General features: G+C 30.7%; 1 protein-coding gene across 1 annotated transcript in view; it reads right to left on the reverse strand.

The window, feature by feature from the left end:
- Nucleotides 1-6,956, reverse strand: part of LOC111622102 (coiled-coil and C2 domain-containing protein 1-like) — a 50,798-nt gene extending 43,842 nt beyond the window's left edge. The window contains exons 1-4 of the mRNA XM_023364419.1: nt 6,897-6,956; nt 5,276-5,372; nt 2,130-2,252; nt 2,010-2,060 (exon numbers count right to left, since the gene is read on the reverse strand). Coding sequence (XP_023220187.1) covers nt 2,010-2,060; nt 2,130-2,252; nt 5,276-5,372; nt 6,897-6,956 — 331 coding nt within the window. The remainder of the gene's footprint in view (nt 1-2,009; nt 2,061-2,129; nt 2,253-5,275; nt 5,373-6,896) is intronic.
- Between the last annotated feature and the right edge of the window lie 6,166 nt (nt 6,957-13,122).

The following is a 13,122-nucleotide window of genomic DNA, read 5'->3' on the forward strand; positions in this document are numbered from 1 at the left end:
GTAATTAATTAATGTATCAGTAACATTAGATTTACAAACTATTAATTACTCATTAATAGTTTGTAAAAATAATAAAATTATTATTGATAAAGTGGTATAAAAACATTTTAGAAATGTAAAAAGCAAGAGAGCTGAAAAAGATCAGATCCATTTCTCAATTCCCAAAGGGATACCCATATGTTGCCTTCCATTCCTTTTGTCTGGCATATGACCTTTCAGGTCAGACTGACTCATGTTTACTCTTTTGCTGCACAGACTATAATCAAATAAAAACTTTGATCAAATTTATTAAAAATTTTTGTAGATTTTTGCTTAACTTTGATCAAGGAGTAACTTTCTAAAATTTTATAATACGATTTTTCCAAATACATTACATTATAAACAGGACCTTCCAAACTAAATGCGACCATTTTAAATTACTGTAATTATGTTAATTATTATGAGAAATGTATACAACACACAACCAATTAATAAACTATTTGCCTGAGTTTTGTCTACCTTCATTTGAATGTCTTGTCGTCTACTATCTCTAGGAAGTGACAAACAAAAATGACAACTCTGCAAAACAGAAGGTGTTTTTATTTTGTGAAAGGCAAAAACCTAGAAAGTTGGAATCACTCATCATTGTGCAACATGAATAATCTGGAGGAGCTGCAGAATACAGCTGTGGAGCTGTAAAATTGTGGCTGCTGTGAAAGGAGTGATAACTGATATATTGTAGTAAGAGGAGGAGGAGTTTGAGTATTGGTCAGATGTGTGCTGTTGTGACATAAGATGCATCATTAAAAAATTGTAATGGGCAAATGTGAAATTTTGACAGTTTTCTAATGTTTTAATGTATGTTAAAACATTTTCAGATAAATTATTGTACAGTAAGACCCTGCTTAACGTAGGGGATGCATTCCTAGATGACAAAGCACTAAACAAAACAGCGTTAAATGAGGTCATTTTAACATAGTAAATAGGAACACGCAACCAAAAATAAACAGATTTTACTTTAACTTTTAATTTGCATAATAATATATGTTAAATAAGACAAACATATGCTCACAGAAATGTAAAGGTTATTTTTTGTGATGAAGGTCCTAGCTTTTTCGAAATTCTTGTTTTTTGCGATAAAATTGTGTAGCTTCATTTGTCGTTTTTTTATTTTGTTAAGCAAATGTCGGTAGCAGAAGATTACATCCAAAATACCTTGTTTTGCTTTTGCACTCCTTTCAAAATCTGGATCATTTGCTACAATTTGATCAACGATTTTGGTTATCTTTACCAAACTTTTACTAAGAAAATCTGTAGAAAAATTCTTTGGGTACTTCATTTTCAGAATCTCTATTTTCCACTTCTACATGGATTCCTTCTTTTACCAGTTCTTGAAGGTTGTCATTGATAAAACTCTCACCAGAAACCTGCAGTAACTCCTCAATATCCTGCTTGTCTACATCTCCTAGTCCTGCTGTATCGATTAGGTTGACAATTTGGTCAACCTAACAATGCAGTGATAGGCTCTTCTCATTGAGAATTCTTGGATACTTTCAGCCATAACTTCTTCCACACTTCATTCATGCATTTATCAGTTAATTCTTGCCAAGCAAAGTCAATATTGCCTATGGCATCCATGCAAAATTGCACCAAACAAACATAGACTAAATTTTAAGGAAATTACAATGCTACAACAAATTGCCACCTTTTTCCAATTGGTTCATGTTTGGGAATAATCATATTATATACGAATCAATGAATGCCACAATAATTTTGAATCAACGTAAATCTTGAGCTTTTTTGGGGGCTTCAGCCGTGTTATATCAAATCAGCATTAATCGAGGCAGTGTTAAGCAGTGTCTTGCTGTAATTATGTCACTATTATGATAATAGCATTTTTTTGGAAAATCCTATACATATATATATATATATATAAAATATTTACAAAAATTACATTACATTTGTTATATACAGACATTAACTTTAAAGATTAAATAGCAACTTCAAAATCTAATTAGAGCTTCACTTACCAGCTGTTGGAATTTTTGTGTCTACAAAATTTTTAATTTTATCATTCTCCTCTATAAAACAGATTAAACAACATTAGTATAAATTCAAATACTTTAAAATTAGATTAAAGCATTACTAACCAGGTGTTACAGCTTTTGAATCCTTAAAATTTTCAATTTTTTCTGTATTTTCTTGTATTCCTAATTTATTTTCTAATGGTGAGTTATCCGGAGTAATGGTGTTTGTTTTCAAATTTGGTTTTGCTGAAAATAAGATATTCTAATTAAAATTTTATTTACATCACAGAATTTCAATTATTATATACCCTATGTGTATATTCTCAAGCCTAATAAATTGTTATCATTATATTTTCACGCTTTAGTTAAATATTACATAAAATTTGTTGTGGTTTTGTACTAGCAACGCTTATCAGTCGATTACAACTTGTGCCTGCATTCTTGTATTCAAATTATAATACAAGAATGCATGTATAAGTTGTAATCTATTGTACAGTACATTACATTTTGATCTCAGCTGTTGTACTGAGTTATTCTATAAAGCTATCATTTGACTTGAAAATGGACAAAAATATTTGTCGTCATTAAAGGTTCAGTGAAGAAACTGTGCAATACTATTGGGTTGTTTGGAAAGTAATTTCGTTTTTTTATTACTAGAGGAATTAGATGTATTTTTACCAGCCAATTTCATTTTAAACCACATTTTCATTATATATTTTGACAGCTGACATTTAAAGGCTTATTTATAAAAAATTTTGTTTGATTCTGTACAATTTTTTTTTCAGTGTCCCATCAAATATGGAAGATCGAAAGCAACATTTTCAGCATATTTTGCTTTTTTATTACCAAAAACTCAAAATACTGTTCAAGCAAGAAAAAAATTGTGGTACATGTATGGAGAAGATGTGTTGAAAGACAGTGCCAAAACTGGTTTACAAAATTTCATTCTGGAAATTTCAATATTGAAGATGCACCACATTCTGGATGGCCAGTTGATGCCAATGAAAACAAAATAAAGGTACCAATTGAAGCAAACTGCTAAATAACACATGAAATCACTAAGAGATTAAATTTGTCAAATTGAACCATTTATGATTACTTGAAACGAATTGGTTTCATTTCAAAGCTAAATATATGGGTTCCACATGTTCTTAAAGAGAGATGATCTCTTTGGTGGGATTTTAAGGAAATTTTTTTTTTGAGCTTTTACCAGACAATTTAACAATTGATTCAAAAGCGTACTGCCATCAAGTAAACAAATTGAGTAATATCATCAAACAGAAAATGCCAGAATTGATCAACAAAACAGGTTTAGTATTTTACCATGATAATGCCAAATTTCACACAAGTTTGGTAACTTGTCAGAAACTGTTACAGCTTAGATGGGATGTGTTATCACACCAATCATATTCGCCAGATCAGGCACCCTCAGATTATTACTTGTTCCAGTCTTTACAAAATCTTTTAACTGTAAGACATTTACTTGAAATGAAAATGTCAAAAATTATTTGAATCCGTTTTTTGTAAGTAAACAACAAAACTTTTATAAATGTGGAATCATGCTACTAACAGAAACGATGGTAAAAGGTATTTGATCAAAATGGTCAATATATAATTCAATAAAATATTTATTTAGTTATTAAAAAATAATTAAAAAGATCTTACTGGAACTAAATCAAATATATATATATATATCAAATATAAATATATAATATAATCATATATTNAAGTGATGATATTTTTGTTTTAGTAATATAGTTATTCAGCATATGGTAGTAAAGTTAACAATAGTTTTTTTTATTTGTACAAAATGATACAAAATTATAACTTGAAGGGTTAGACACAGTGGTCAGGAAGTTATGAATTACTGTTACATGTATGTAAATGCATTTTATGCAAACAAATTGTCATATAGTGACAATTAGGATTGTCCAATAATGTGACAATTGCCCATGTCATATTATCCTAGTGTCCTATAAAATGTATGCATGTGATAAACACAGATGGTGGATCCTTGTAGTTTTTATAAGGTATAAAGTATTGTGTTCTATGGTCTTTGCCCATCTTGAATTTGCAGTTGAACCATTCCTTGGATTTTGAGGCAAAAACTTCTTGATTATATTTTTCAACATCCACAAGATAATCAAATTTTTTCCATCCAAAAAGTGTGTCATGGACTGAAAAAGGTAGTAGTCTGATGGTGCTAAGTCTGGGCTTTATGTTGGATGTGACATCAACTCCATTTCATCCAATTTTTGAATTTTTCTTTTGCTGAACATGCAACATGTAATTCTTTCTAGACTGCATATTGTAATCTCAAAACACTTACTAAAACACCTTTTCTTGCAGCCGACGCTTTATTATAACGACTTTCAAACGTTTTCGATCTTATTAAAAGACCTTTCTCAAGAAAATAAAATTAACTAAGTAACAAAATAAACGACATAATCGTAAATCGAACACTTAGTACGAATAACTGTTTTTTAAATCTTTAAAATTTTAGATTTAAAAAACAGTTATTCGTACTAAGCGTTCGATTTACGATTATGTCGTTTATTTTGTTACTTTGTTAATTTTATTTTCTTGAGAAAGGTCTTTTAATAAGATCGAAAACGTTTGAAAGTCGTTATAATAAAGCGTCGGCTGCAAGAAAAGGTGTTTTAGTAAGTGTTTTGAGATTACAATATGCAGTCTAGAAAGAATTACATGTTGCATGTTCAGCAAAAGAAAAATTCAAAAATTGGATGAAATGGAGTTGATGTCACATCCAACATAAAGCCCAGACTTAGCACCATCAGACTACTACCTTTTTCAGTCCATGACACACTTTTTGGATGGAAAAAATTTGATTATCTTGTGGATGTTGAAAAATATAATCAAGAAGTTTTTGCCTCAAAATCCAAGGAATGGTTCAACTGCAAATTCAAGATGGGCAAAGACCATAGAACACAATACTTTATACCTTATAAAAACTACAAGGATCCACCATCTGTGTTTATCACATGCATACATTTTATAGGACACTAGGATAATATGACATGGGCAATTGTCACATTATTGGACAATCCTAATTGTCACTATATGACAATTTGTTTGCATAAAATGCATTTACATACATGTAACAGTAATTCATAACTTCCTGACCACTGTGTCTAACCCTTCAAGTTATAATTTTGTATCATTTTGTACAAATAAAAAAAACTATTGTTAACTTTACTACCATATGCTGAATAACTATATTACTAAAACAAAAATATCATCACTTTTACCTGGTTCTTTTTTCTTAGGTATGGCTACTTGTGGAGGAATTTCTTCTTCATTTACAGCACGGCCAGCTTTTGCAGATTTAATTAAACCTTCCAAAGTCTAAGATATGCATGTCAAAATGTTAATCAATTATTTTAGTCAAATTTTAAAAACTATTCACTATATTTAACAAAATCAAACAATTTTAAATCAATGTTATATCAAACTTATATTTTGTTTTCCATATATATCAGAGCCAAGGATCTGAGGAAGACTTTTACAAAATTAATCTTTATACCAACAGTTAAAAATGATTGAAAATTGTTGTCTAGCTATTCATATAAATTATTTCAAATTCATTTACATAAAAATTAGCACTATTCTTCTCTCAACTAGAATATTCAGCTCTTCAAACTCATGAATGCTGGCATCTTACTGTGCATAAATAAACAACCCTATTAACCCGATACAATGCAACAACACACAACCACTGTTGTAAATCATTGGGCTATAATTTGGAATAAATAATTATAAATAATAAATGAATTTGGCACTAGAGGAAGATGTTAGGTGCCATCTCATATTAAAATTAATAATTATAATATTTAATTAAATAATTTAGCAAAAGTTATGGGTTTGAGTCCCACTTTGAGCTGATTCTTTTCTTCCAGTTTAATCTAAATTATTTAATTAAATATTATAATTATTAATTTTAGTATGAGATGGTGCCTAATGCCTTCCTCTAGTGCCAAATTCATTTATTATTTATAATTATTTATTCCAAATTATAGCCCAATGATTTACAACAATGGTTGGTGTGGTCTTATTGTGCATTCATGTCAGTTAAACAGAAGCTTCCAAAGAATTTAAAAAGACAATCAATGCTTGGAATGCTAGAAGAAAAATATTGGCTAATATCATAGCCTTATCTGTACATAAAAAAATTATTCAAAAGCTTGAATGAACTATAAGATTGAGTGGAGATTATTTATAACTTTAGAACACACTAAAGTTCTCATAAACTGTATTTAATTAAAATAAAAAAAATAACACTAACCAATGTATTATAAGGAGCTTAATTTACAGCAAATTAATTATTCAAAACACGACAAAACCTCATTATTTTGAAATTCAAGGGACCAAAAAAATAATCATCATCAAATTATCCAAACCTTTCTTTGAATCAAAGTTTTTTTGTAATTCTCAAATAAAATTATATCATTATCTTATATAATTTTATCCATTGTTTACAAATACATTAATATTACAAGTTAGTAATTTAAGCTATTTCAAAAAAACCATCATTGGCATGTACATTTGGCATGTAATTTGGTAATGAAAACATAACCAAATTACATTCAAAGCAAGACACGAAAATAACATATAAACCAGAAGCTTGTACTTCAATAAGAATTACTGTAAATTTTGTCTTGAGTTCCAGATTAGGAAAATCATGTGATCTGATGAAAACAAGCTCTATTAACAGCTAAAGCTGTAAATACACATTCTATCATGAATACACACTAATACTTAATGGACTTTGAAATTATTGAAACAATAGATTTTTGCAAAAAATGTTCAAAATAAATACCAAACAATTTCTTCCATAAAAATAAAAATTCTCTCTTTATTGGCAATGTGTACAATGTCTGAATAACCTAGAACAGTTGTCTGACAATGTAAAATTGAAACTGAAACTGCCATTTGGGCATGGAAGCTTTCTTATAAACACATAATAGGATGGAAGATTTCAAATTAAACAATATTTTTGTGGGTCACCAGACCAGACAATAATTTTGAATTTCATTGAACGAGTATTTTGAATACACACTATATATATGCACAAATATATGCAAATTCCTATTCTCTTGGCTGGGTGAATAGACTTGACTTCAAATTGTGTGATACTTCAAATTATCTTATATCGAAATAATGCAGTTTTAGTGTAATTTTAAAATTTTTACTTGTATTCATATGAGGTATTTCTTTTGAAAAAGTGAGAGAATAATTTCCCCCATGCAAAATTTTATTTAATTATTAGTCATATGATTTTAATCTTGTATAAAATTTTACTAAAGAAATATCTATTTAATATATTTGGTACAGTAAGTTTTATGTTAGTANGTAAATCATGAGAAAAACTTCAAATGGTTTACGATGTAAGACATACAATATATAGGCTTATGCATAGTAATAATAACAAATATAACAATTTATATTTTCTTATTTTCTTTTAAAGTTTTGTCATAAATTAACCAGAAAGCTGTGCAGTAAAGCACAAACCATCAGTATAATAAAGATATTAGTAAAGCCATTATTAAACAGAACGTGCTCAGCAAATAATTAGCTTATCACAACACAGCTTTCTTGTTGCCCCGACAGTTTTGTTAAAATCTAATGTTCTCAGCCTACTCTATAGGGCATAGGCCATTCTCAGGCTTAACGAGAGAATTGGAACATTGGCGTTTCATTGGCAAACTTTTTGACTATAAATCTCCACGCCGTTAGTAGGCTTTCTGCGTCCTTTGCAATTTATGCATATCTCTTCGAGTTTGCTCTTGTAAATTTCAATTTTTTCAGCGGTTCTTGCTAACGTTGGGGAGAGCGAGGGTTTGACAATAACCGCTTCATCCCATTACGTATTGGCGTCACAACAAGAAATTTGGGGATAAGACTTAAAGAACATAACTATGACGTCAGAAAAGGTTCCAACACAATAGTACTTTCCCAGATGGCGCAGACCCAAGGCTCGATAGTAAAATGGGATGAAGCGGTTATTGTCAAACCCTTGTGCTCTCCAACATTAGCAAGAACTGCTGAAAAAATTGAAATTTACAAGAGTAAACTCGAAAAGGCATGCATAAATTGCAAGGGATGCAGAAGGCCTACTAACTGCGTGAAAATTTATAGTCAGAAAGTTTGCCAATGGAACACCAATGTTCCAATTCTCTCGTTAAGCTTGAGGATGACCTATAGAATAGACCGAAAACGTTAGATTTCAATAAAACTATCTGGGCAACAAGAAAGGTGTGTTGTGATAAGCTAAAGTCGTTATTTTCGATGATAAACAACAAGCTGCCAATCTCATTATCAGTTAAGCTCAACTTAATGGACAAACAATGTTAACCAAATCCAGTAGTGTGTGATGCACCGACTCAACAAAATAAATGAGTCAATCAAACGCAGGCGTAATACTTGTATGTAGCATGCAATTTGCGATTTTATCGCTATTTTCCCACTGAAGATGCAGCCCAGAAATTTTGTCATCTGGTGGGATTGGTTCCACATCCAGACTTAACCGATTTCATTCCGCCTTGTCCTCGTTGTGGAGGTAAGTTTTCCTTTATTTCTGCCTGTGCCAGGAATGCCTTACGCGGATATCTGTTGAAGTTCGGGTATATCTACCGCTGTGAGGAATTAAAGGAAACAGAAAAAAGAGGAGACGAACTAGCGGCTTCGTCTGGCGAGCCAAGTGCACCGGTGCGATCTCTTGTGCCCAGAATACATTTTTTGAAGGAGCTAAGCTCTCAGCTCAAAAGGTATGATATCCTGGCATTGGCATTATATTTTCGGTAACCATATTTTTTCTTTTCTTTGTTCTCGTCTTTCTGGAATTTTCCTGTTTAACCCTACCCTTGGGAGTTGATGACTCACATCTAAGACAAGGCACTTGTGCTGTTTAGGGAGTATGGCTATTTGTGAGGTTTTCTTCCTTAAAAGTAATCAAATCTAGACTAATTTCACTCGAATATTTCCAAAACACGTATAATTTGTTGGAATGATTGATATAAAATATGCTATGAACAAAAAATTTTTGGAATACTTATCGAGTGTACCCGTTCGAAGCTGCCATTGCTTAAGCTTGTTTTCGTCGCGGAGCGTCACATCGAATGGTGGACGCGTACGAAGCGTGTCACGTGACATTCGCGGTGCTATTCGGTCACGTGACTACTCATCTCTGATGTGTTTCCTGATAATTTATTCTTTTTGCGAAGAATTCGCTGAACTTTAGAGACATCATTAACAGAAATATTAAAACTTCATTCCATTCTAAATATGGATTAAAATCAACATATAATAACGTATGATAATGCGGTAAATAACTAATAATTCTGTTCTAGTTTTAAATGGCCTAATCTCTCATGTCGTAAACAAAATTGTATAATATTTACAGTATTTACATCAAGACATTAGACATCTTATGTTGCATCTGATTAATATTTGTAAGACACTTTACGAGTTTAATATTTATATAGTCTACTGATATATTATTTTCAGAAAACTTTTTTATATAGAGCTATAATTTATTTTAAAAGTGTAATGTTTCTCTTTTTTCTAATTATAGAAAAATGACATTCAAATGTAAATTTTCCGGTTGTATATATTGTTCAAGACACTTTTCTAGTTATACACAATGAGCAAAGAACAGGGGATCAAGTTCCCTTTATATACACATCAACCATTAGAAGAAGAAATTTATAGACTATTGAAACATTTAAATTCCGTAAAATTAAAAAAAAAAAAAAAAACACTTCTTTTGACATTCTGGAATATCCACAAATTACATCACAGAATTAAACTATTTTCACGTACCACCTTACCAGTAGAAGATATGCTTTTTTCTTGTCCCCATGGTTTTTGTTGATGTCTAGATAACAGATGGATATAGAGAATTTGCATAAATTTTACAAAATTGATGTAAATTGGCTATATCCATCTGTTCCACATTTTTTTCAGTGATGAGCTTAGCCAATAATTTTCATTCTACTTTCAGAAGAGTCAGTCTGATACATGGTGGAAAGATGTATTTAATGGAGATCCATTTAGGCATTAAATTGTGCTGATGGAAACTTAATAGAAATTGCAGCTGGATATGCTTGATGAGTCACTTCATCTTTGACTTTAAAAGTGAGAACCATTTTGCAGTTTTTGTAGTAATAAAACTATGCTTTTTAACAACACCAAACTTAGATTAAGAACAAACCAAATGGCACATTTGGAATCTGTTAATATACTTTTTTAAAAATTGTAATTTGAATGGTATATGCTCAACCTGAAGACATTTTGAAATATCAAATTGTAATTAAAAAATTTTTGAAGTAAACAACTTTAACATTGAAATACAGTTTGCTTTATTCTTAATCTAAGTTCAGCATTATTAAAGAGCATATTTTAGTTAGTTCAAATGATAAGCAAATAGAAAGTAGAGTGAAATAAAATTGTAGTCATTAATAGAGAGGTTTCCAATGTAGAGATCATGTTTATTAAATTGCATAACTGTTTAAGAATGTATGACATACCCTAACAAACAAATACACAGTGTGAATAAAATAAAGAAAATAGAGACTGGAACCTGTGGGCCTTTCAATCAGAGCACATGGAAATTTGAATTTCATCAAACTCATAATTTGATATTTTAAAAACAAAATATTCTATCAGTGCTTGTTGTTTTGAATATTCTGTATTATAAATTGGGAAGAGACAAAATAAAGCATCTTGTTGCATTGAATTCTTTATTTAATTTTACATCTTTTATTCAATCAGTTTATATATTAATGAACAAATAATACAATTAAATATTGGGAAGAGACAAAATAAAGCATCTTGTTGCATTGAATTCTTTATTTAATTTTACATCTTTTATTCAATCACTTTATATATTAATGAACAAATAAATAATACCTAACTAGTAGCGTGTTAAGTTTTATTTAAGTTTGATAACGTAACATGTGGGCGATCTGCCGAGGGATGTACTGTACTTCTCGGAAGGACTTTCTTTGAGAATCTGGAAACCTATTTAGCTGTTATAAACGTCAAACATCAGAAAACTCAACGCGGCCAGCCCGTTGGCAAGGCACCAATCCACGACCAACTAACAGTGTTCAGTGGTTATATCCACTTAGCCACTAATAGTTTCGTTTATTAAGTAAATTATTTTATTTGCTAAACGCATTTTATTTAAATATTTTCACGTAATATTTACTCTAAAATAGAAATTTATATCTGTGCGATTGGTAATTGGCCTGTATTCAGAGAATACGAGAAGAATGGTCTCTCTATACGTGAAACACCTGTCAACAAAACGTGGCGAAACTTTTATATTCAGTTCTACAATACTCATTAGTATTGTAGAACTGAATATAAAATAATCTATAAATAATCTATGTTCGCATTGAAAAAACTATTCATTGACATAATTTTTTAAATGAGAACACAGAAGCGATACTGTATAAATACTTGGCAGAACGATAGTTGGGATAGAAGATTCGAAAATGATGAAGACTGTCGTATTCATTTGCTTCACCCTGTTCTTCTCGCAAGTGAATTCACAGGGCAAAGGTAAGAAGTATCTTTAAAATTTTTACAGAAAATATAAATNTAAAATGTGAATTTTATACTAAATTAATAATTTATGTAGGTCCAAAAATTTTTCTTATATTTGAATATACAGTATATTTAGATGCATCATCACCTTCTCGTCATCCTTCCCATCCAGTCATTTCACATATGCATCCTCAAGGTCCAGGACCAGGAATTAGACAAATGCCACACTCCTATCTACTAGAGAATCACTTCAATCTCATAATTCACCAGGTGTAACAGAAAGAAAACTTGCAAGATTAGAAAAGTTTTCTACTCTTTTAAATAGTCCTAATACAGATCTATTCCAATCATCATTATTTTGGATCCATATTAGTAATTTAGTTTCAATATACAAGCTCAACAATTCTGTGATGTCATTGACGATTTCTATGTTCTTTATTCTATTGCAAATGAGAGTCATTTCGCCAGCGAACACAAATAATGCCATGTTTTTAGACCAAGTAATTCCATCGCTGAATAATTCGCTGGCAACATCCAAGAAAATGACACGAGCAAAATGTTGTATGTTCAGATTGGCAGTCATTTTGAAAATTCTGACTCGATATTCGGTTTTGAATTCGTTTTCGGGTGATCTGAGTGACCTGTTCACTGTTGGCGATCTCCATTCGTATCCATTCATCTGCAATTTGTATGATATATAGTCGTTAACAATAGAACTTACTTCCCTTTTCTCGGTAATACAACAGCACAGTCCTAAACAGTCCATCGTTCGTGTCTAAACACGTGTTCCGAGATAAGCGCTACAGGCGCTGATGCTAATTAAATCATTAATTAATTTAAAAACATCGAAAAATCTAATTATTCAACTTAATAAAATACATATTTTATAAAATAAAATTAATATGTAATTACAGAACCAGAGTTTATTAAACACCTTAAAATTAGACGATGCTTTAAATATTTTCTTGTTTTCAGATTTGTTTAATTAATTAGAATAAATGAATTCATGTAAGAATTTTTGTTCTAATTTAATAAAAATTTATAAATTTTAAGTCTTTTGAAAATATTTTTCTTATATATTAATTCAAACATTTTTATTTCTGTGGGAGTATGCCAGAACTGACTGAATCAGTCGATGCTAAGAAAAACAATCGAATTATCATATTTACTCGCGTATAAGACAAGGTGTGAGGACCAGAAATTTAGTGTTTTAAACTATAATTTTTTTAAAATAAACTTTATAAAGACGGAACGAGAAAACAGAAAATTAAAAGAGAAAAAGGAAAAATAAAATCAATAAAAACCTTGATTCCCACGAGTTAGGTTCCGTGTTGAGATGAGTACATTTCTGTGTCACGATTGTGTCACCCGTCCCCTCATTGGACCAAGAAGATCGTCATCGCTGACGAAATCGGAGAAAAGTTCGAAAATGAGGACTTGATATAAAAGGGCCAGGCATGATGAGTAAGGGGGTGGAAGTTATTATTGGTATCTGTGTGTGCGCTCCGATCGTCTACCTCCCGCCGAGAATCCGAACCTCCTCCTC

Source organism: Centruroides sculpturatus, unplaced genomic scaffold, assembly GCF_000671375.1.
Source record: "Centruroides sculpturatus isolate CEXI.00-Female unplaced genomic scaffold, Cexi_2.0 scaffold11, whole genome shotgun sequence".
Taxonomy (NCBI): domain Eukaryota; kingdom Metazoa; phylum Arthropoda; class Arachnida; order Scorpiones; family Buthidae; genus Centruroides; species Centruroides sculpturatus.